We start from the raw sequence: 19,736 nt of genomic DNA, 5'->3' as shown, positions 1-19,736 counted from the left end.
GATCTGGCCACAAGCCCCAAGGTGGGGGATGTGAATTCCAATTTGGGGCTCTCTGGAGCTGGGATGCTCCGGCCGCTTCTGCGGGTGGATAAGCAGGAGGACGCACTGCACTGCGTGGGTCTTGCTCAGGGGTGTGGAGGCAGGAACTGAGTTTCTGGCTCATGGAGGTTGAATTATTCTTCCTTTAAAAATGCAGACAGGCACTGCTGGGTTATCCTGCACAAATGGAGAATAAAGGCTCCTTAGTCACTGATATAAATTTACTTGGAGGAAACTTGTCCCTTCATCCCAGGTATGACCCAGGCAAGTGTCCCACCTTGGTGCCCGTAGGAGACTCTGTCATGCCTGGTGCAGAAATTAGAGTTTTTTGCCTTGTTTTTTCTTCCATTCACTGATTTTCTTAGAGATCCTCCTTATTAGCAAGGGATTTCTAAAAGGATCAGTAGGACACCGCTGAGGCTGTGATTTGGGCTTGGGTATCCTGAGGAAGCCCCTGAACCCCCAGCACCACATGATGCTGTCCTGCTTTGTGCCAACACCAGTGCTCTGGGGGTGGAGCCGTGCTCGTGAAAAAACAGTCCGTTTGCAAAAAAATTAAAATAATAAAGAAAAAAAAATTTTTTTTTTTGGTTGGTTGGTTTTATTTTTTTTTTCCCAGCCTGGGTCCATTTCCCAGCTGGATAGCTGGGTCCCGTTCACATGTGAGGATGAGGCTTTGGGGTGGGAAGAAGGACTTGGAAGTGGCTTCACCACCGAAATCTCTGTGTTGTTGAACCAACCTGAGCAGCATGAGTCGAGACAGAAGAGGCACCTGCCAGCAGTGATTTTTGTGTTTATTTGTTTCTCCAAGGTTGATTTGCCAAAGGCAGGGAATGGATTTCCACCTTCTACCAGCTGTGAATAATATGTATATGGGTGAATGCAAAGCCTTCAGTTCTCTTAAACATGAAATCACCTATGGTTGCTGCCATGTTTCCCCTCTCCTTTTTTAATTTTCATAGTTTTTAGGTGCAGGTGAGCTGCTCAGAAACTAACCCAAGTTAAATGCACCGGTGCTGTAAATAGGAGAGCAATTTAATAAATCATTAAATAGCTTGTCTGTTGCAATAACAACGACACAACGGTGGAGGACAGGAGTGTGGGAAGAGGTCTTCTTTGGGGAATGGCTTTACAAGTCCAAATTTTGGAAAAACTGAGGTTGCCTTTTCTGGCTTGGCTTTGGATGTCCTGCCATGCCGTGCTTGCAGCGCTGGGGTTGTGTGGCCGTGGCGGCGGCTAACCGCCCAGCTGCAAGCAAGACGAGACAAGGCAACATGGGATGACGTTGGCCTGTGCCAGCGCTGAGTCTTAGTCACCCCAGTTCGTCGATGACTGACTCTGTCTGAATGCAAAAGGACCAGAATTTTGAGCAGCGTCTGAAGGCAGCAGTGGCATGGGCTGGCGGGGATCGAGGTGGTTGCGTGGGCTCCTGCACGTGTCCAAGGGAGCTGTGCTTGTCCAGGTTTGGAGAGCTGGATTGGACCCTGTGTGAGACGGGGTTTCAGGGCTATTTATTCGATCAGCTCTGGAATAATCATCTGTGTTTAAGGCAGGACTGTGGACTCGGATCTTGGCTGGGCCGCGGGCGGCTTTGACCTTGACGAGACGCAGCTCTGCCTTGAGAGAAAAATGTAAACAACTGAGAGGAACTATCTTGAAAAAAAGGAAAACAAGTAGGCAGAAAAAGAATATGTCAGTGACTCAATCGGTGCGCGTGGACAAAAGAAAGTATCAAATCAGTGTATTAGCTTAGGCACGTGAACATGACACTAGAGCCAATAGAGAAGCTGTAACCAGCGCGTGCATGATACGAAAACATATAAAATAGCTGAAAGGATAGCAAGGGGGAGGTCTGACTGCGTAAAGAAATAAAGAAAAAAAGAACTCTCTGACTCGTTCTTCTGGCTGCTACACAGGACAGAGAGGGAACATGCAAGGCATCCATGCTCAAAGCATGTCCTGCAGATATGGGGGACTGCAGCTACTGTGACTCTCTGGCTGCCCCTGCCTTCACCCCAAACCCATGCTGGTGGGATCCACATTATCCACAGCTGCAGAAAGACCTTGGTTTGGCATAGCTGCCAGGTTTGGGAAATGCTGTGGGCTCTGCCTGTGCGAACCTCTGTGGGTCTCAGCACCCCGATGAGTGCAGGCTGTAGCTCCTGTTGTCTCAGTGCATGGATCAGAAGACCCAACCATCCATCTGACCCACAAGGCATCACAAGCACCTTCACCCAGCAGTGGGAGCAAGGTGGCCATCATTTAGGTGCCTGGGACTATACAAGCCTGGTGATACATGCACAACATAAAGCAAAAGGAGGTCGTGCCTTGAGCCCGAGCCTGGCTCTCTTTCTTTATTGGGAAGTTGGCAGAAGAGCCTGTCCGGGAGTCGGGTGGCCGTCAGATCTCTTGTTGACTCAGGCCACTCTCTAGCAGTTGTTTTAATTCAGCCTGAACGCTAGGTAAACAGCCGGGCTGGGAAATGTGAAACCCTGGCTCTGACCTTGCCGTCGCCACAGGCATCAGCCCAGGGAGGTGCAAACGGGGAGGCACGGACCCACCGGCATGGAGCAGAGGAGCATGTGGGCACAGCAAGCCCATGTCTCCTGGAGTAACTTGGTTGGTTATCAAGGAGGGAGAAGAAAAAATTGAACCCTATTTGGGGCACAGAGTTTGTGCTGTGATTCCTTGGTGAGTGGTGTTGCCAGAAATGCTGAAGCAGGAGCAATAAAAGTGTGGGTTTTTTTTTTTCCCCCCCTTCTCCGTTGTATTCGGTGGGGACAACTCATGGTCAATGGCCAACATGTGCTTCCACCTGTGCCATCCCCTCACGTCTCTGGCTCTCAGTTCAGTAACAGCAGTTGTTTTGGGAGGAAACTGGGGCACTCCCTAGTGCCATTAAGTACAGCATCTTCCCTCAGGATCCCCACCAAACTGCCAGGTACCCAAATACCCGTTTTCTACTATATGTTAAGCTCCAGGGCAGAAAGCTAAACATTCAGGTGAATTTTCCTTTTTTTTTTTTTTTTTTTTTCTTTCTTTTCCTTTTTTTCCCCAAGGAGCTGTTAACAGCTTGCCATTGTGGGCTGGAAAATTTAAATGCATTTGAGAAACTATGTTGGCAGCAAGCTCCCCATATTGTTTCAGCTTGTCCAAAAATTCCACAGAAATTTCCCATTCACATTTTTCATTTCTGATTGGAAAGTATTGGGGAAAGAATAAATAAATTCTGTAGATATTTTTGGACAATTTCAGCCTTTTTTTTTTCTCTCATCCAGGTCTCCATGACATGGAAAAGATTAAACAAAATGCACAAATTAAAAACATCTGCTAGAAATTAAATAAATTAAAATATTTGCCCTATAAGCAGAAAAATTTTAAGAAAACACCGATAAGGAAATCTGGTTATTTAACTTCTGCATTCCAGCAGTCTGTGTGATCTGATTCCAGTGATTTGGCTCAAAAAATTGGTTAGGAGACTTCTTAGGAAATTGGAAATCTGAAAGGTTATCTGGGGGAGACTTTGACTGTAGAGAACTCCAGCAAAAGATATGGAAACTCAGACTGACTCCTGCAGCAGAAAAAAAAACCTTCATGAGATGTCTGCTGTGTGAAGGGCAGAGCCTCAGTCTTTGACCTGTTGATCACCTTTGTTCTTGGTGCAAAGAACTCAGAAATCTTTGCCTTCTTGTAATGGCTTTTCAGTTGGTTGATCCTTGGGCATTTTTCAGTGTAATCATGGACCTTACCATTCTGAATTTCCACCTAGTGACCATATGCTTTCTCTCTTAGTTGTCTTCTACAGACCTCCTAAAAGCAGTCCTTGCAGGTCCCAGGCTTAAAAGCACACGGCAACAGTCTGGAGAAGTGGGACGCTTAGACCTCACTTCTTGATGCCTTGTGGTTTCCATCAGTTGAATGGAGAAGCGAACCCTTGGGGGGGCTGATCCAGGAAACAGCTCAACCTGAGGAGTGGTGTTGGTCCCAAAAGTGGTTCTTCTTGGCCAGAGTTGAGATGCGTAGGACACTGTTGGGCAACCATCACCTGCCGTCGCCTGTATCATCCCAGCCCTGAGAGGAAGCAAGGACAAGCAGGTTGTCGATAGGGCAGACGTGCTCACAGGGGTGTGGGTGGAAAGATCTTCAGCACGTACGCGGTTTCGAAATTCATCTCCTCATCAAAGCTTTACTCTTCCTCCCTACACGGGACTCTGGATCGAAGAAGGAATTGTGTTTTGGGTCACCGCATGCTGGAGTGCACTGAGATGTGAGTCAGATGGCTTTGGCCATAGGCAGCACTGAGGCCTCCCTCTGTGCTCACAGGCTACAAACACCTCCAGGACACATCTCCTCCTGGTTTACAATCAATATCCACAGCAGGGCAAGTGAATGCCCACTTCTGGGAGTGCCCACTTCCCCCTGCGGATGGTGGAAGTGGTCAGAGGTGACCGGTTCCTCATAGACACCCAAAATGACATAAATCCTTCCCAAATACTACCCACAGCTTTGCTGTGGATGGAGGGAGACAGAGCAGGAACGGTGCAGGGCTGCAATGCCTCCTCCCTGCTCAGCATCCCTCAAGGGATGTTTCCATCTGAGCATCCCGGGCGGTGCAGATCCTCCTGGGATGCTGCTTCGTAGGACAGCGTTCACCACTTGATCAAAAGCCCCTGTATCAGGAGCCAAATATTAGCAGGGGTTGATAGCAGGGATAAAAAATTACCCTTTTTCCTAGGTTGTGATTAATCCGGTGCGTGCTGCTGCCTACAATCACCTACTCCTTGATCAGCGGGAAGACAAACCACCATGGTTTCTTCCTGAGAGTTTTGTGTTGTAGCTTCTTGCATTTCTTCGAAGAGATTCCCCAGCATCTCCCGGGTATCTGGCTTCATGACATCATTGCCTACCACTCTTTAGAAGCCTCTTTGTCACCATGGCAATGCTGAGGTTGTCACTGACTTGGGCTTGCTACATCATAAGGTGAGTCAGCCCCAGAATGAAAGGCCACAGCCTTTGCCATTGTTTGATTTAATAACCTGCAATGATGCGATAACGATCCAGGCTCTTAATGACAGGTGGGTGTTAATAAGAGGTTAGGAAATAGTTCAATAGCAAAGTCCATGGGATAATGACAGGCTGTGATTTCCGGAGGGTGACCATCTTCCACATTAAATGGGTTGAATAGACTCATCCGGAGGGGGTTTCATATTCACCACCGAGGCCCTGCAGGCAGGAGACCTGGAAAGCTGCATCCCAAATGCATCGCGGGACTGGGAATTAAGTTCTTTATGAACCCAACCAGCTTCAACCATTGGGCAACTCCTTGGGAATGGTTCCTCTAACAATCTGTGCTCAGAGGAGGGCTGGGATTTTAGCTCCTTCCCACTGGATTTCCGGCTTGCTGCATCACTTTGCAGCACAAATTAGGTCTGGATCAGGTGTAATCGCGTGGCTGTGTTTCTGCTGATTTATCCAGAGAAGGCACTAGGGTAACATATGCCAGGTTTATGCTGGCAGCAGCAGGACTGGTAATATCTGATTTGGCGGCTGGGACAGAGTAACCATGTAAACCCACTTTTCTTTCAAACCAGCAGAATTTTTGTGCTGGATCGATGCCTTGTCGCAGGTGGTTGTGGCATTTTGCTTAGGGACAAGGTAAAATAAAGTCAAGTTTAACATCTTGTGGATTTACACCCTAAATCAATCCCAGGACTTTCAGTAGGGAATTTCACACCCTAAAATCACAGGGCAAAGGAGGAGGTGTAACTAGAAGCACCTGGGAGTGGGAGGCATAACCCAGTGTTAGGCTAATGTGAATATTGGCTTCTTGGAGTCACTGACAGTGCCAAAACCTGAATTTTAGCTGACTGATCCATACCCTTTGACCCTTTCTGTTGGGACCAAGCCCAAAATTTTGCAGCCAGCTTTCATTTCAAGGAGAACCAGTATCAGATTCCTGAGACTGGAATATCCCCAACCTCATGCCATCTAATTACCCTGTAACAACTTTCAAAAACCCCTATTTGTCTCTGCTACTTATGGAGTCAATTATCTTTGTGATTTAGCCCGTTTATGGGGTGAGTTTTGTTTTGTACTAGTCTTGTAAGGTCAGGAACTTTCACAGGACATTGCTCAATCCCCCTGGACCCGTTTCTGAGCAGATCTGCCAGCGTTGAGAAATGTCCTTGCTCTAATGGATGTTGAAGGTTCAGAACGTTATTTCTGACTGTCTTTTTGTGACAATTAGAGAATGTAATTCTCAAAAATTACAGATGAAATTCCTAGGATTTTAAATACAAACATCAGCCTGGGAGGCTCCTCTGGAGTCATCAGTCCTGGCTACTGGACACCTTTCTTAGACCTCCCCATCTCTGGCCTTGAGCTTTACTGAGTCTTCCCAGGGACCCACCAAAACCTGAGCACAGTCAGGGGCACCCACCTCTCTCTGGGGACAATTGAGGGATTCTTGAGTGATTTTGCTTCTAATTTGGGGAGTCAAGATTAAATCAAGGTGCTCATCCTTCTTTCTTCCCCGTATTCATCACAGACATGCAATGTGCTTGCAACTCTTCCATTTCCTTTCCTATCTACCTTTAACTCATGCAATTATAATGTCCTGCTTGAAGGGCTCCTAAATTAAAAGGAATTTTAAAAAAGTAAATTGCTTTTAGCAAGGCTGACAGTGTAGCACAACAGATAGTTGACTTCAGACAGAATTCACTGTCCCTGAAATATTTTCTGCGTTGCACAGAGTGCGATGGTGACAGTACACAGGGGACCTCAGAGCAGAGGGCTGAGCAAAAACAAGCAGGTCTTCAAGCTTGAATACAGCTGAAAAAACACTTGAAGAAAACTCTAGGGAGACCCTTTTTTGCCAGTGGGCAATGAAATTATTTTTTTTTAACCATCCGGGTTGTACTTGTTGCAAGCGAGGCCATGGGCACAAGAGCTGATTTTTGTTGCTTGTTGCTCGAGTGTTGGGAACAGCGGCCCCATGCATTTCTGCAACCCCTCCGTGGCTTTTTTTGCCTCTTGGCTGCCAGAAAAGGCAAGATCAGCCCCCTGCTCGATGTCTGACTGGGGCTGATACAGCAGGGATGAGCAAATTTCCCCCTTTTGGGCTCAGCACTTGTATCTCAGTGTCGGAGGCTGAACTTCTTTGATTTTTCCCCTTCTCTGCTTGCAGCTATTTTTAAGAAAAGCTGCACGCAAAGGCATGTGCGCTGCAGCCCCGAGTGCTTGCTCTGCTGGTATTTCAGTGCTGGGCTGTTGTTAGCAACTAGCTGGTTTTCTTACGATCGGGAAAGGAAGACGTTTTGTGAGCACATCAGGTCCGGTTACGGCATGCAATAGTCTCCAAAATACGGACGGCTTGTCCCTGGCTGGGGAACGGGTGTTTGCACTGGTGAGTGAGGGGAGGGACGGCACAGGGACAGCCCTGAGCATGCCATGGTACCTGCCTTGCCCCGGTCCTGCACCCTGGGCAGGGTTCAGCCCTCCCAGTTGCAGACCCAAGAAGTGTCAAGCCGGAGGTCTCTGATTTCAGGGTAGGGGACTGCGAGCCTCGCACCGAGCAGCGTCCCCTCATCACCGCAGGAAATCCTGCCTTGAAATAATATCATGAAGCAAGGATTTTGCCTGATTTCTGTTCCTCTTTGGCCAGCAGCGGGGTTGATGCTGCAGGTTTGATACCACTCAGGAGGAAAGGGAGCATGTGATTGCGAGGGCAGCGGGGCTGAAAGGCAAGAAAGGAGGAAGGAAAAACCATCTCATTAAGAGGAGAGGAGAGAAAAAGCTCTTTTTCATGGCAGAAACACCCCGATGGGTTCCAGGGGCTGATGTGGAGGCTCTTCGTGGCTGCCCCAGCAGCAGTGCTCGGATGAGGGAGAGGGTGAGATGAGGAAAGGGAGTGGTGATATCTCAATGACTTTAGGTACAGTTCACACTTTGCTCCTCGTTTATTTATTCTTGCAATTTAAATACCTGCCAGGGGCGAGGGAGAGTGAGGCTAATGAAAAGCCTGGACACAAAGGGCCGTGAACTCCAGCTGCCTCTTCAAACTCAAACATTTTTTAACATGCTTTGCAAAACCCCCTTCTCCATAAGCCTGACCCTCAGCAGCTTTTGCAAACTTCCCATCCCTGCAAAGAGAGCACCATCAGCACTGAAAATAGCTCAGCATCCAGTGGGCAAGAGGAGGGGGCAATCACTTGGTTCCCTCCCTGGCCCTTTTGAAAGTCCCCAATTCCGCTAATACATTACAGACAATTTTCTTGGCTTCTCCAGGATCCTACTGATTTTTTTTTGGAAGTGCAAAGCTTAGTGCTTTTTTGTTTTGTTTTGTTTTTTGTTTTTTGTTGTTTTTTTTTTTTTTTGGTGTGGTTTTTTTTTGTTTGGTTTTTTTTTTGTTTTTTTTTTTTTTTTTCTAATAAGTGTATAAATACTTCTCAGTCAGCCCGAAGGACTAATTTTCTCTGTTGCAAGAGGGTGTTGTTAATGCACCGACAAGAATTTGGGCAGCTGCTGCCTGACTTTTGCAACCTCCCTCACAGGGTAGTAAGAACTATTTGTGCCCATGTCCCAGGCTGGTAAACTGAGGCTCTGCTGGAAATTGCTGTGGGTCAAACTGACCTGCCGCTAACCGAGCACACATATGGCTGCACCTATATGGTGATGTACAGACAGCTTCCAGACACTGTTTCCAAACTTTAACCATGCAAAGAGATGTTGGGTGCAGGGTTGGACCACACCACTCCGATCCCACCAGGCATCACGCACACTGTCCCCTCCACGCCACATCCTAAGGAGATGGTCCATGTTGTACTGAACGTAGGCATGAATGTGACTTGTCCTTTGCTTCCAAGTTTCCTTTAGAGGGGAAAGAAAAAAACAGAAAAATTAAAAAGGGGAGGATGAATCATGGCTTAGTCAGAGTTGGGGCTGGCCGGAGCAATCGCTGCCGTTGCCTGCATTTTGATGCTGGGGGAAGGGTGCCGGGGGAGGCTGGCTGGTGGCCCCTTGGTACTGGGAGGTTCTTCCAAAGGGGATGGGGAATTTAGTCCTGGATTGTGATTTTGGGACTCATCCAGAGCCTAATTCCACCATTCAGGGCAGGTTGCTAGGTCAGTTTGATGTTTGAGCAGCAGGGGAACAAAAGGGGGAATTGAGGGAGTTTGGCTTTGGGGTTTCGGTGATGTCCACGGCCTGTAAACCCCGTAAGAGACAGGTGTCCCGTTCTCACAGAAATGTTTGGGGTTTTTTTATCCTATTTTGCCAGATTCTCCTTCTCTGCACTTCCCTCCCCTCTCCTATTCCTCTGGACCTGCCACCTCCATCCCTTGGATGCTCGAGATAATTTTTTCTCCCGTCTACCACCAGGACCTTCAGATTTTGAGCCCCGGCATTATATTTATACCCCTGTACCTTTGCATTCATTAAATCCCTGAAGGTTCCCGCGACTGGGGTAGGTAAAGCAGCACCTCCAGCAAACATTGGGTAATTTATTCCTCCCTCCACATCTTTCATCACCCGGTGAAGCAGAGGACGAGGGGCAGCATCGCTGGCTGCCCCGTGGCACGCTGTGCCTGCCGTGGCTCTCAGCGAGCCGATGCACCTCTCACCGCCAGCATTCAGCCCCCTCGGTGACTTGATTTCTTGAAAAATCGCTGAGCTAAGCACCCCGTGGGCTCCTTTCACAGCAGCTGTGAGCAACAGCTTATTTACTGGTCCGGGCTCTATTTATAGGGAGCTGTGCTTTTGCACGGCACAAGTCGAGAGGGGAAAATAAACCCTCTCGAGAGGGGAAAATAAACCCTCTTGGTGCACCTAGTGCTGTCCTGCCCGCCACCCTATCCCCATGGTGAAAGTGCCTTATAAATAGTAATGAAGCTTCTTCCAGCTGACCTCGCTTGGAGCAGCTGGGTGCTCGTGCCTTTGAAAACCAGGCCATTTATTTAGGAGTTGAAGCTTTCCGCTCCAGTTATTTAGGAGTTTTTAAGCCAAGAATTACTAGGTGGATCTAATTTGAAGTGACTGTGATTTTAATTCAGGCAGGGTTTCGCTTTTGGGCTCCTTTCGGTATTGTGGGGGTGGTGGTTTTTCAAAACGGAGAAAAGGCACGGGGAGCTGAGCTGCTGGAGGAAGGGGGGATGCCCAAACTCCTGGTCCTGTAACATCACGTGAATTTTCTTCCTTCTTGACTTGCGTTTTAGACAGAAAATGAATTTTCATTGCCTTCCATGGGAAAAGGTTCAGGATTTTGGAAAAAAAAAAAAAAACAACAACAAACAAAAAACAACCTCCTGCCCTTTCCTGAGGACGGATTTTGTGCACAGGGAGCACTCCTGTGTCTGACCCCCATCCCCACCTTCGCCGCACAGGGCACTGACTGCTCTCCCCCATCTTCTTTCCACATCCCAAATCTCTGGCTCTTTTCCACCTCCCTCATAGTAGCTTTATTTATTTATTTATTTATTTATTTATTTATTTTTGGCATGTGAATATTATTTTCCTGCATAGGAGAGGGAGGATTGTGTGGTTTTTTTTTTTTTTTTTTTTTTTTTTTTTTTTTTTTACTCTATCCATCTTGGCTCCATGTAAGGAGATAGCCAAAAATATGTTCTGTCTAGATCTGTTATAAAAATATAAAAATATAGGCCTTTGCTTCTAGAGGAGGAAAATGCCCTATATAATAAAAAAAAGGCTACTGAGCACTTTAAGTATCCGAGAAGTTACTTATCAGGCTTTGCCTTTTCAAGCAAAATCTGCTTTATTAAACCCCACCAAAGCAGATATTCCCACATCTACAGCTTTTCCCAGCTATATTTCCCCACCGGAGGGACCCCTCCCACCTCCAGGAGGGATGCTGGGGCTGAGGAGGGGTGCGGGGGGGCGAGCACCCGCACATTTGGGGCTTCAGCATCTCCAAAGCGTTTTTTCTGGGTGGCCCCTGGTGATGTCCCCACACCCCCCGCGCTGCAAATGCCAACTGCTTCAGGTTGTTGTTACTGCTGGGCTGCTGTTCGCAGCGTGATCGAAGGTGAAAAGGTGTCTTGCAGAAACCTGGCCACTTTATAATTATACTAAGCTAATAACATAAATAATAGAATAATTTTAAAAATAAACAAATGAAATAATTAAAATTATAGAACACAAGTTATAGATAATACAATTAATAAATAATAAAAATAATAAGTAATGAAAAGGATAAATAATAAAAATAATTAATAACATTAAAAGAAGACTTGAATAAATATAAGATGGAATAAAATTAATAGAATAATAAATAATGAAAATCAATAATAAAATAATGAAAAAATAAATTACAAAGAACAAAAATACTAAATAGGAACATCCTGAAAAATGGAATAACAATGAATTTTAAAATGAGCTCATGCAAATAAATAATAATAAATATTAAAATTATGAACATCATAAATTCATATAATCATGACCACTGAAAAGCGGACCTTCCCCGGGAGCAGCATCCCCGGCGCTGCCGCCGCTTTTGCCGGGAGGGGCGCGGGGGGGGGGGGGGGGGGGGGGGGGCGCTTGTTAGGAGCCGCCTGCGGGGCGCCCGTCCGGGCGTTCTGCGCGGCCGCGGAGCGGGGCGGAGCGGCGGCCGCGGGCGGAGGCGGAGCCGGCTGGGCCCGGCCCCGCCATGTGCGACGTGAGCGACGTGCCGGAGCGCAGCCCCCGGCCCCCCCGGCCCCCCCGATCCCCCCCCCCGGCCCGCGGAGAGCGCGGCGGCGGCCCCGGCGGGGGGGGGGGCGCAAGGGGCGCGACGCCCCCGGGGCCACTGCAGTTTAGTTAATTTTTAGTTTATTGATTTTTTTGGCTTGTTATTTATTCTTATTAGTTATTGCATTTTACTCTTCGTTTTGATTTCTTATTTTATTTGGGGGGGTTTTATTATATTTTATTTTGATATTTCTAGATTTATTTTAGTTCTTTTAGTTCTTTTTACTTTTTATTATTTTCCTTTTACTCTCTTTATTCTTTTAATTCTTTTTACTCTATTCTTTTAATTATTTTTATTCTTTTTACTATTTTTATTCTTTTAATTCTTTTTATCCTTTTAATTCTTTTCCTCTTTTTCTTCTTTTAATTCTTTTTCATCTTTTAATTCTTTTTCCTCCTTTCCTTCTTTTAATTCTTTCTCTTCTTTTAATTCTTTTCCCTCTTTTTCTTCTTTTAATTCTTTTTCCTCCTTTCCTTCTTTTAATTCTTTCTCTTCTTTTAATGCTTTCCCTCTTTTTCTTCTTTTAATTCCTTTTCCTCCTTTCCTTCTTTTAATTCTTTCTCTTCTTTTAATGCTTTTCCCTCTTTTTCTTCTTTTAATTTTTTCCTCCTTTCCTTCTTTTAATGCTTTTCCCTCTTTTTCTTCTTTTAATTCTTTTCCTTCTCTTAATTATTTCCCTTCTTTTTATTCTTTCATCCACCTATTTTAATTTTTCTATTTTATTCCGAATACATTTTACTTCACTTCTCCCCCACCCCCCCCCCCCCCACCCCCCCCCTTAGCTTGGGGACCTCCTTCATGCACCCCCACCCCTCAAGTCCCTGTGAGGCCCGGTTCCCCCCCCCCCCCCCCAACAGGAGAACAAAGCCTCCCCGGGCTCTGCGGCGCCTCCTTTGTCCCCGCTGCAATGCGGGGGGGCCGGCGGCAGGCGGCAGCGCGGCCCGCACCGCACCCTCCACCCCCCCCCCCCCCCCCCCCCCCAACTACCGCTCCGCCCTCCTCCTCCTCCTCCTCCGCGGCGGCGCAGCGGCCGCCGCCCCCCCCCCCCCCCCCCCCCCCCCCGGAGGGCGGGAGCCGCCGGGCGCCGGCCGGCCTGCCCGCCTAGAAATAGGCGGCTCCGCGGCTGCCGGCTCAGCGTGCGCGGAGCGAGGGGGAGAGGAGCAGCTGCTGCGGCAGCACCGGCACCGCAGCACCAGGAGCCGGGCAGGGCCAGCCCTTCCCCAGCTGCTTCGACTGGAGATTTGCCTCTTTTTTTTTTTTTTTTTTTCCTCCCTTCAAAATTAAAGGGATTTTTTTTTTTTTTAGTTGTTGTTATATAGATATATTTTTTTTTTTTTTTAATAGCAAAATTAGCGGTAGGGCTCGCCGGCGCTCCCTTCGAGCTCTCAGCGGCGGTATTTGCGCCGTTCCTGCCGGCTTTGTGCCCTGAAGCCCCCGTCCCTCCTCTTCCTCCTCCTCCGCCGTAAAGCCTTAACGAGACTCCGCGAAGCATCCGAAAGCCGCTTGTCCAAACCACCCCCCAAAAGCAACGACTGCAACAAAAAAAATCTTTTTTTTTTTTTTTTTTTTTTTTGTATTATCTACATTTCCCCACCCCCCTCTCCTTCCTCTTTTCTTCTCCTCCTTCCCCCTCACCCCTCCCTCCCGCCCCGCAAACGCATCAAGGTGGACGCGGAACGCAAAAAGACCTTTGTTTTAAAAATGCCCATGGAGCTGACGCAAAGCCGCATCCAGAAGATTTGGCTTCCCAATGACAACCGCCCGGCTCTGCCCCGCCGCTGTGAGTACGGGCACCGCAGCATCCCCGCGGGGTGGGATGGGGTGGGATGGGAAGCAGCCCCCCCCCGCCATGCACCCCCGGGGGGGCTCTTTGCAACGCCCCCCCCCCATTATTTTTCAGCATTCTGCTCCCCCTCTTTCCCCTCCTTCAGCATCATCCCCCGTGGCCGCAACCCACCCGCTGCCATCCCGTGACTCGCTTCCAGCGCGGGGAGCTGGAGGAAGGTGTAACCATCACATGGCAGCTCCCCGGCCCCGTGGGGTGGAGGATGCGGAGAGGAGCCGAGATACGCGTGTCCCAATTTCCACCCCCCCACCCCCCCAGCTCCTCCCGCCTCCAGCCCTGGGATTAAAAGGGAAGGGAACAGGTTGCAAACCTCAGCACCCGGGTACCAGCTCAGCTGGGATTTCCAGGATGTTTGGCACCTTGCTCTTGAGATTTATTAGTGATTGATTAATCTATTTTTTTTTTTGGGGGGGGGGGGGGGGGGCGGCGGGGGGGTTGGAGTTAAGATTAGAGCAATGGATTTAGAAAAAAAATCCACCAGCTGTTTGCATTTTACCACTTCACCTTGTGCCGTGCTTGGGATGAGATAGGAGGCAGGTGGAGGGGAGGGCAAAAATTAACGCTGAAACTTTTCAAAGATCAGAAAGCATCTTGAGTGCTTAAAACCAGCCTCCTCACTTATTAAAAAAAAAAAAAAAGGGGGGGGGGCGGGCGGGCAAACACTTGGGTCATCCTGGTGTTACTATAAAACAAATCATGAATCATAATACAATACTAAAGCTTAAGAGGCAGCTCTTTTAACTCGCCCAACAGCTAAACTGACAACCTGCCAGTTGTGCAACTCTGCGTGACTCTAAATAAGCGTCGCAGGAATCCGCAGATCCGGGGCTGCGGGGAGCCAGGACGGAGGAGGTGGCACTTTGCAGCCTGGCAAAGGATGGAAGTGGCTTGGGCAGTTGGGTGAATCAGTCTTTCCAATGCTTTTCTTAAGCAGGCGTTTTTAAAGTCGCTTCGGATATTTATTTACCTTGGCCGGCAAGTTCCCTCTTTTAAAAAAATTAAAAAAAAAAAAAAAATCCTTTGAATTTGCCACATGTTGTTGCCCCGTGGCTATGGGTTAGGCGAGGGATGGCTGGACCCTATCGCAGATGCTTGCACATGCAGCCTGTGCTTGGCAAGGGCAGCTCTGCAGCAGAAGCTGCTGAGGAAATGGCTTTCAGCAACAGGCAGAACATCTGGGTTGCCATGGGGCTTTGCTTTTAGCAGGGTAAAATGTTTCCTGGCTTAATGTTTTGCAGATGTATTGGTTTGGTTTGATTTTTCTCAAGGACTGACACCTTTGAAAGAAATCACTCATGTACGCCAAGCCACCCTGTGCCTTTTGCTGCTTTGATCAACTGGTTTCTTAGAGGAGAGAATCCCCTCCTTGGCAGAGTGGAAAACTAACATACCTTAATATATTAAGGCACGAAGGGGCTCATTAATAGTGTAATGTGGCTTCTAATTATTTTCTGTTGGGGCACCATTCACCATGCTCGATGGGAAGAGCATTCATGGGCTTTTTTTTTTAGGTTTTGTGTTTTTTTTTTTTTTTTTTGTCTTTTTTAAACCCAAGGTGGCTATTTTAAACTCGAGGTGCTATTAATTCCTCAGCAGCAACAAAGAGCAGAGCCACAGAGCCAGGTGGGACTAGAGATGTAACAGAGACGTGAGGCCGATGTTGTCCCTGGGGAGGAGGGAGGGAGTGGGAGCATCCCCAGGAGCATCCTTGGAAAGCTCCCGCCTGGCTGCTCCCTGCGTGTGAAATAATTAGTCTGATTGTCCGCTCCCTCGTCACCGGGAGGCTGGAATGGATGTGAAGTGATGCCTTCATCTGGCCTTTTGACTGCGATCCATTAAATTGCTGTCAAGCTGCACGTCTCTCACGTAGGGGCTGGGAAAGTCAAGTCGTTGCAGGCGGCTGGATGGGCAGAGCCAGGCGAGGGGAGGGGGCTCGGGTGGGGGATGCTGGAGGAGGAAAGGGGCTCCCGTTACCTCTCTCTTGCCCATCGCTCCGGCTTGGTGGACGAGGGTATGTGACAAAAATGACGGCGGGGTGCTAGCAGTTCCACACGTGTGTGAGCGAGGTGCAGCGCAGAAACATGGTCTGGGTGCGTCCGTGAAGGCGTCGGGGAATCGAGATGGGAAGAAGCTGGAAACAGGGAATGTAAGACTAACGTAAGAACATGTGGTGTGGGGGAATGCTGCTTACGAGGAGACAGTAAAAATGCCTGAAACAGAAGTGGCTATTCTATCTAACCTTTCTTTTATAGAAGCAAATTTCCTTCCCTTTTTTTTTTTTTTTTGGTGTGCTTTTTTTTTTTTTTTTTTTTTGTTTCCTTCCACCCACTCCAGTGAAGCATGAGAGTGTACTGACACCAGCTTTCTAGCAGATAGAAGGCACAGGTGACAAGCTACTTCTCAATATCCCGATTGAGCCTTTCAGAAGTCATCCCTGACCTTGACTTACCTGGATAGATGTTGATAATGAGTAATGAATATGCATTGAAATCCCTGATAGCTCTCTAGCAGTGGTGAAAAGAAATTATGAATTAGGTCTTTGTGAAACACTGGGAGCAAAACACTGGTTTCTGTTACATCCCTCATGCACGGTTTCCCGGAGGCTTTTGTGATTTTTTTTTTTTTTTTTTTTTTTTTTTTTTTTAGCTGGATTTGGTCTCAGGTTCCTGATAAAAAGTTGCATGGTTGATGCCCTGGTGTTTTGGGAAGTGCTTCCCGGGTCTGTAAACAGATGCTTTTTCACAGTCCAAGGGGAACGTGGATCTTTCCTTTGGCAGCAAACTGAACTTGGGGGGAGATTTCTCAAATACAGGTGTTTAACTCCTGCAGCACTCTTTGGAGGTGGCATGTGTGTGCCCACACAGCACCAGCCCTGGGAGTGTCTCAGCTGTCTGGAGCCAGAGGGACATGAACAGTACCTGGCATTGTCCCCATCCTCTTGGAATGTTAGTATTTTAGTGGCCCCAAATCCTCTTGGCTCCGCTCTTTGAGAGCCTTTGTCCACTGGCAGGTAGGGAAAGGAGGAGTTTCTTTATTCAGGTATTATTCCTTCCCTTTTCCCTTTATTTAATATGTGGTCGGGTTTTGTGCAAAACAAAAGACTTGCACCCATAGGTTGGTTGAGGATGTGAGGCTGTTAAAGAGGAAAAAAATGTTTTTTTTTTTTTTTTTTCTGGGTACATTGCAGAGCTCCCTTGGTACCCCAGCATGCAAAATCAGCGCTTGCAGCGCTTTTGAAATGCGGCACCAGGGATGCAGGTCACACAAAGGGAGCAAGTGTGAGGGCAGCTTCAGCCTGAGGAATGTGGAATATTTGGGGGGGGGGGGAGGGGGAGGTGTGTGTGCAGAAAGAGGGAAAAACGTTTCAGATAGTTTTCTCATCTCTTGACTGCTGAGTCTGCTTTGGCAAGACAGCCAAGCAGATGATGGGTGGCTCTTCTGTGCCCTTCTGGGTGCCAGCGCCGTAAGTCTTCCTTGTAGCCTTAATTTGGTTTCTTTAGCTGCTGGATTTTATCTTTTTCTTAGAAAGGGAGGGAAGTCCCACGTGCTTTGCATGCTGTCTGGTTATCCCTCAGCTTGCTTGCTCTTCCCAGATCTCCACTGAGAAAAATCTACCCCAACCCACCGTCTCCATCCCCGGGGAGCCTCTTGCATCCCACCGCCTGGTCCCACCTGCGGGCAGCTGGGATGGGCAGGCTGAGCTCTGCACCCAGACTGTAATTAAGCTGCGTTTTTATGGCTCTGCCACCAGCCACTCTCTCCCTGCATTCCTTTCCTGTGAGGTCTCCGGCCTCACTGGGTGGATTGAAGGGGTGGGTGAGAAATCCCCCGGAGGTTCTCGCCTATCGGGGTTGGACTCTGCCTTCGCCGGGAGGGCTCTTGGTGTGTCACGTCAGGCAGCATGAAAGGGCTGGCTAATCCAAATTCCATTAGGCATCGTTAAGATCTTCCTTTCCCCTATTTAAAGCACTTGGCATTGTGCCTTGGCCTTTGGTGTGTGCAGCACCATGTGAGGAGCAATTCTGCAGGGCAAACCCTGGAGAGGGATGCTGCCACGTTACCTGGTCCATGGGGCCTGCGATCCAGATGCATCCTGTGGTGCTGGGACCAGGCTGTGGAAGACTAAAAAAAATTCCCAAACTGCATTCCCAGTCCTGTAACCTCACCAATTTCCTCCAAACTGAACCAGGAATTTATTTTCTAAAGGATTTATGGAGGGAGAAGCGATTCACCTGGGCAGCCCAGCAGCTGGTTTGTCTGCATTTTGGTCTTGCCGTTTGGGTGAATTGGAGAGAAGTTTCTCTTCACTTGCCAAGTCGTCACTAAGTAATGCCTCTGGATTTATTTTCAGCTGTGTGACATGGACCCTCTTTACAGCAACAACAACAGAAAAAACCCAGTTTAAAACAAGTTTAAGAGGAAAAAGGGATAAGTCATTTATATATCTACTTTTAAATGCTTGTGGTTCTGTAGTCCCTGTGCTCTACTTGTCTTCAGAAAAAAAAGTTGGGTGCGTTTGCATGTGTATCAGCTAAAAAGCTAGCAAAAGTTTTTGGAAGATGTTCTGTGGGTGAAGATCTTGGTGCAGACCTGGTATTTCAGCACAGCAGTCATGTCTGAAGTGCAGTGCTGTGGGGCCTGGACCAAAGTCCTTGGCCGTTCTGTAGGTTTTCACCGAATTGGCCAAACTGCGAGTGGGAGGTTGTGTTTGCCTTGACTTTTTTTTTTTTTTTTTTTTTTGGCAAATGGGGAAACTGAGGTACAGAGGTCTGCAGGGAGCTTGGAGCAGCTGCTGGTTCCTTGCCCACCTGGCAGACATCAGGATGTCTTCCTACTGCCCCGGCTGTCAGGCTGTGACTCCCTGTTCCCCGGTTTGGGTGGCACCAGGGTGAATTTGGGTCAGCACGGCTTAGCTGGGGCAGTTGGGTTTCACTGGAAGGCAGCCATGGAGCTGGCCACCGTGTCCCCTGCTCATTCAGCAGGGTCCATTGCAAAAATGTCAGTGGATTTAAGCCTGGTCAAGGTTTTGGTTGTCCAGGCTCATGAGGGATGCACAGGAGATACTGCAGAGCTGATGGTGCACAGGGAGCAGAGGCTTTGGTTTTCCTTCAGCTGAGGGAATGCTGGGTCAAGAGGAAGTCCCTTGCTGGGTTTATACAAGATGAGCTCGAGGATTAACAACTGCTCGTGTTGTTCTTTCTCCTCCTTGTAGCCTGTGGGCCACAGCTTGCCAATTCCCCCACTGTGATAGTGATGGTTGGCCTCCCGGCCCGCGGGAAGACCTACATCTCCAAGAAGCTGACTCGCTACCTCAACTGGATTGGTGTCCCAACAAAAGGTGAGGCTTTCACTGGCTGCCTGGGGAAAGCATGAGGTCTGGTTCTCAGGAGTTGCTCTAGGAGATCAGTGCCTTGCGGGGTGGGAGGTAGTGGGGGAATCTTTCCAAGATCCCATGGGCCAAGTATCCATGTCCTCCCATTGCTTCTGCTGCAGCCCAGATTCTCCTTCACTTTGAAGACCAAGGGATGTCCCCAAGCCTTTTGCTCAAAGGATGTCAATTCTTGGCTCATTGCTAGAAAGCATTATCTGCAGAAAGTGCACAGCTGAGTTGAGCTGTGCTGACTGATGCCTGCTCCTGGTTTTGATGGTCTTTACCTTTCCCACGCAGTTTTCAATGTGGGGGAGTATCGCCGTGAGGCGGTGAGGCATTACAGCTCCTATGATTTCTTCCGCCCTGACAACGAGGAGGCCATGAAAGTCAGGAGGTAAGTGTGGGCGCTGTGCCCGTGCTTGCACTTGGGTCCCAGTTGGGTGGCGAAAGCCCACGGCTGGCAGCACAGTTGCCCAGCTTGTTTGCGGGGTGGTGAACAGAAAAGCGGGGTTCCAGCTTGAATTTTCCCTGTCTGTCCAAGGAGGGCCTGGTTTGGGTGCCAGGAGCTGAAGACTGAAGCTGTATGGGCTTGGTAGCTTCAGGGTCCACCAGCACATCCTCCATCAGTGGTACCCTAAATTCACCTTCAGGGTCCACCAGCACACCCTCCATCAGTGGTACCCTAAATTCACCTTCAGGGTCCACCAGCACATCCTCCATCAGTGGTACCCTAAATTCAC

General features: G+C 48.4%; 1 protein-coding gene and 1 long non-coding RNA gene across 5 annotated transcripts in view; one reads left to right on the top strand and one right to left on the bottom strand.

The window, feature by feature from the left end:
• The window catches only part of PFKFB3 (6-phosphofructo-2-kinase/fructose-2,6-biphosphatase 3), a 41,419-nt gene that overhangs the window by 8,331 nt on the left and 13,352 nt on the right, over nucleotides 1-19,736 (top strand). For 2 of the 4 annotated variants that reach the window (XM_042792771.1, XM_042792769.1), the window contains exons 1-3: nucleotides 13,385-13,559; nucleotides 18,838-18,963; nucleotides 19,294-19,390. In XM_042792771.1, the coding sequence (XP_042648705.1) occupies nucleotides 13,481-13,559; nucleotides 18,838-18,963; nucleotides 19,294-19,390 (302 nt within the window). In that variant the 5' untranslated portion in view covers nucleotides 13,385-13,480. Of the gene's footprint in view, nucleotides 1-13,383; nucleotides 13,560-18,837; nucleotides 18,964-19,293; nucleotides 19,391-19,736 lie in introns of those variants that run through there. The other 2 variants (XM_042792768.1, XM_042792770.1) reach the window with 2 other exon arrangements.
• LOC122153446 lies at nucleotides 13,084-13,822 on the bottom strand. The gene is made up of 2 exons (XR_006165339.1): nucleotides 13,737-13,822; nucleotides 13,084-13,311 (listed from the first exon to the last, which is right to left on the bottom strand). It is a non-coding gene; the product is annotated as an uncharacterized LOC122153446 (long non-coding RNA).

The sequence above is a fragment of the Tyto alba genome, unplaced genomic scaffold (assembly GCF_018691265.1).
Source record: "Tyto alba isolate M040663 unplaced genomic scaffold, T.alba_DEE_v4.0 Super-Scaffold_2, whole genome shotgun sequence".
NCBI classification, from domain to species: Eukaryota; Metazoa; Chordata; class Aves; order Strigiformes; family Tytonidae; genus Tyto; species Tyto alba.
Note: the sequence above shows the minus strand (reverse complement) of the source record. Positions and strands in the feature narration are given on the sequence as shown.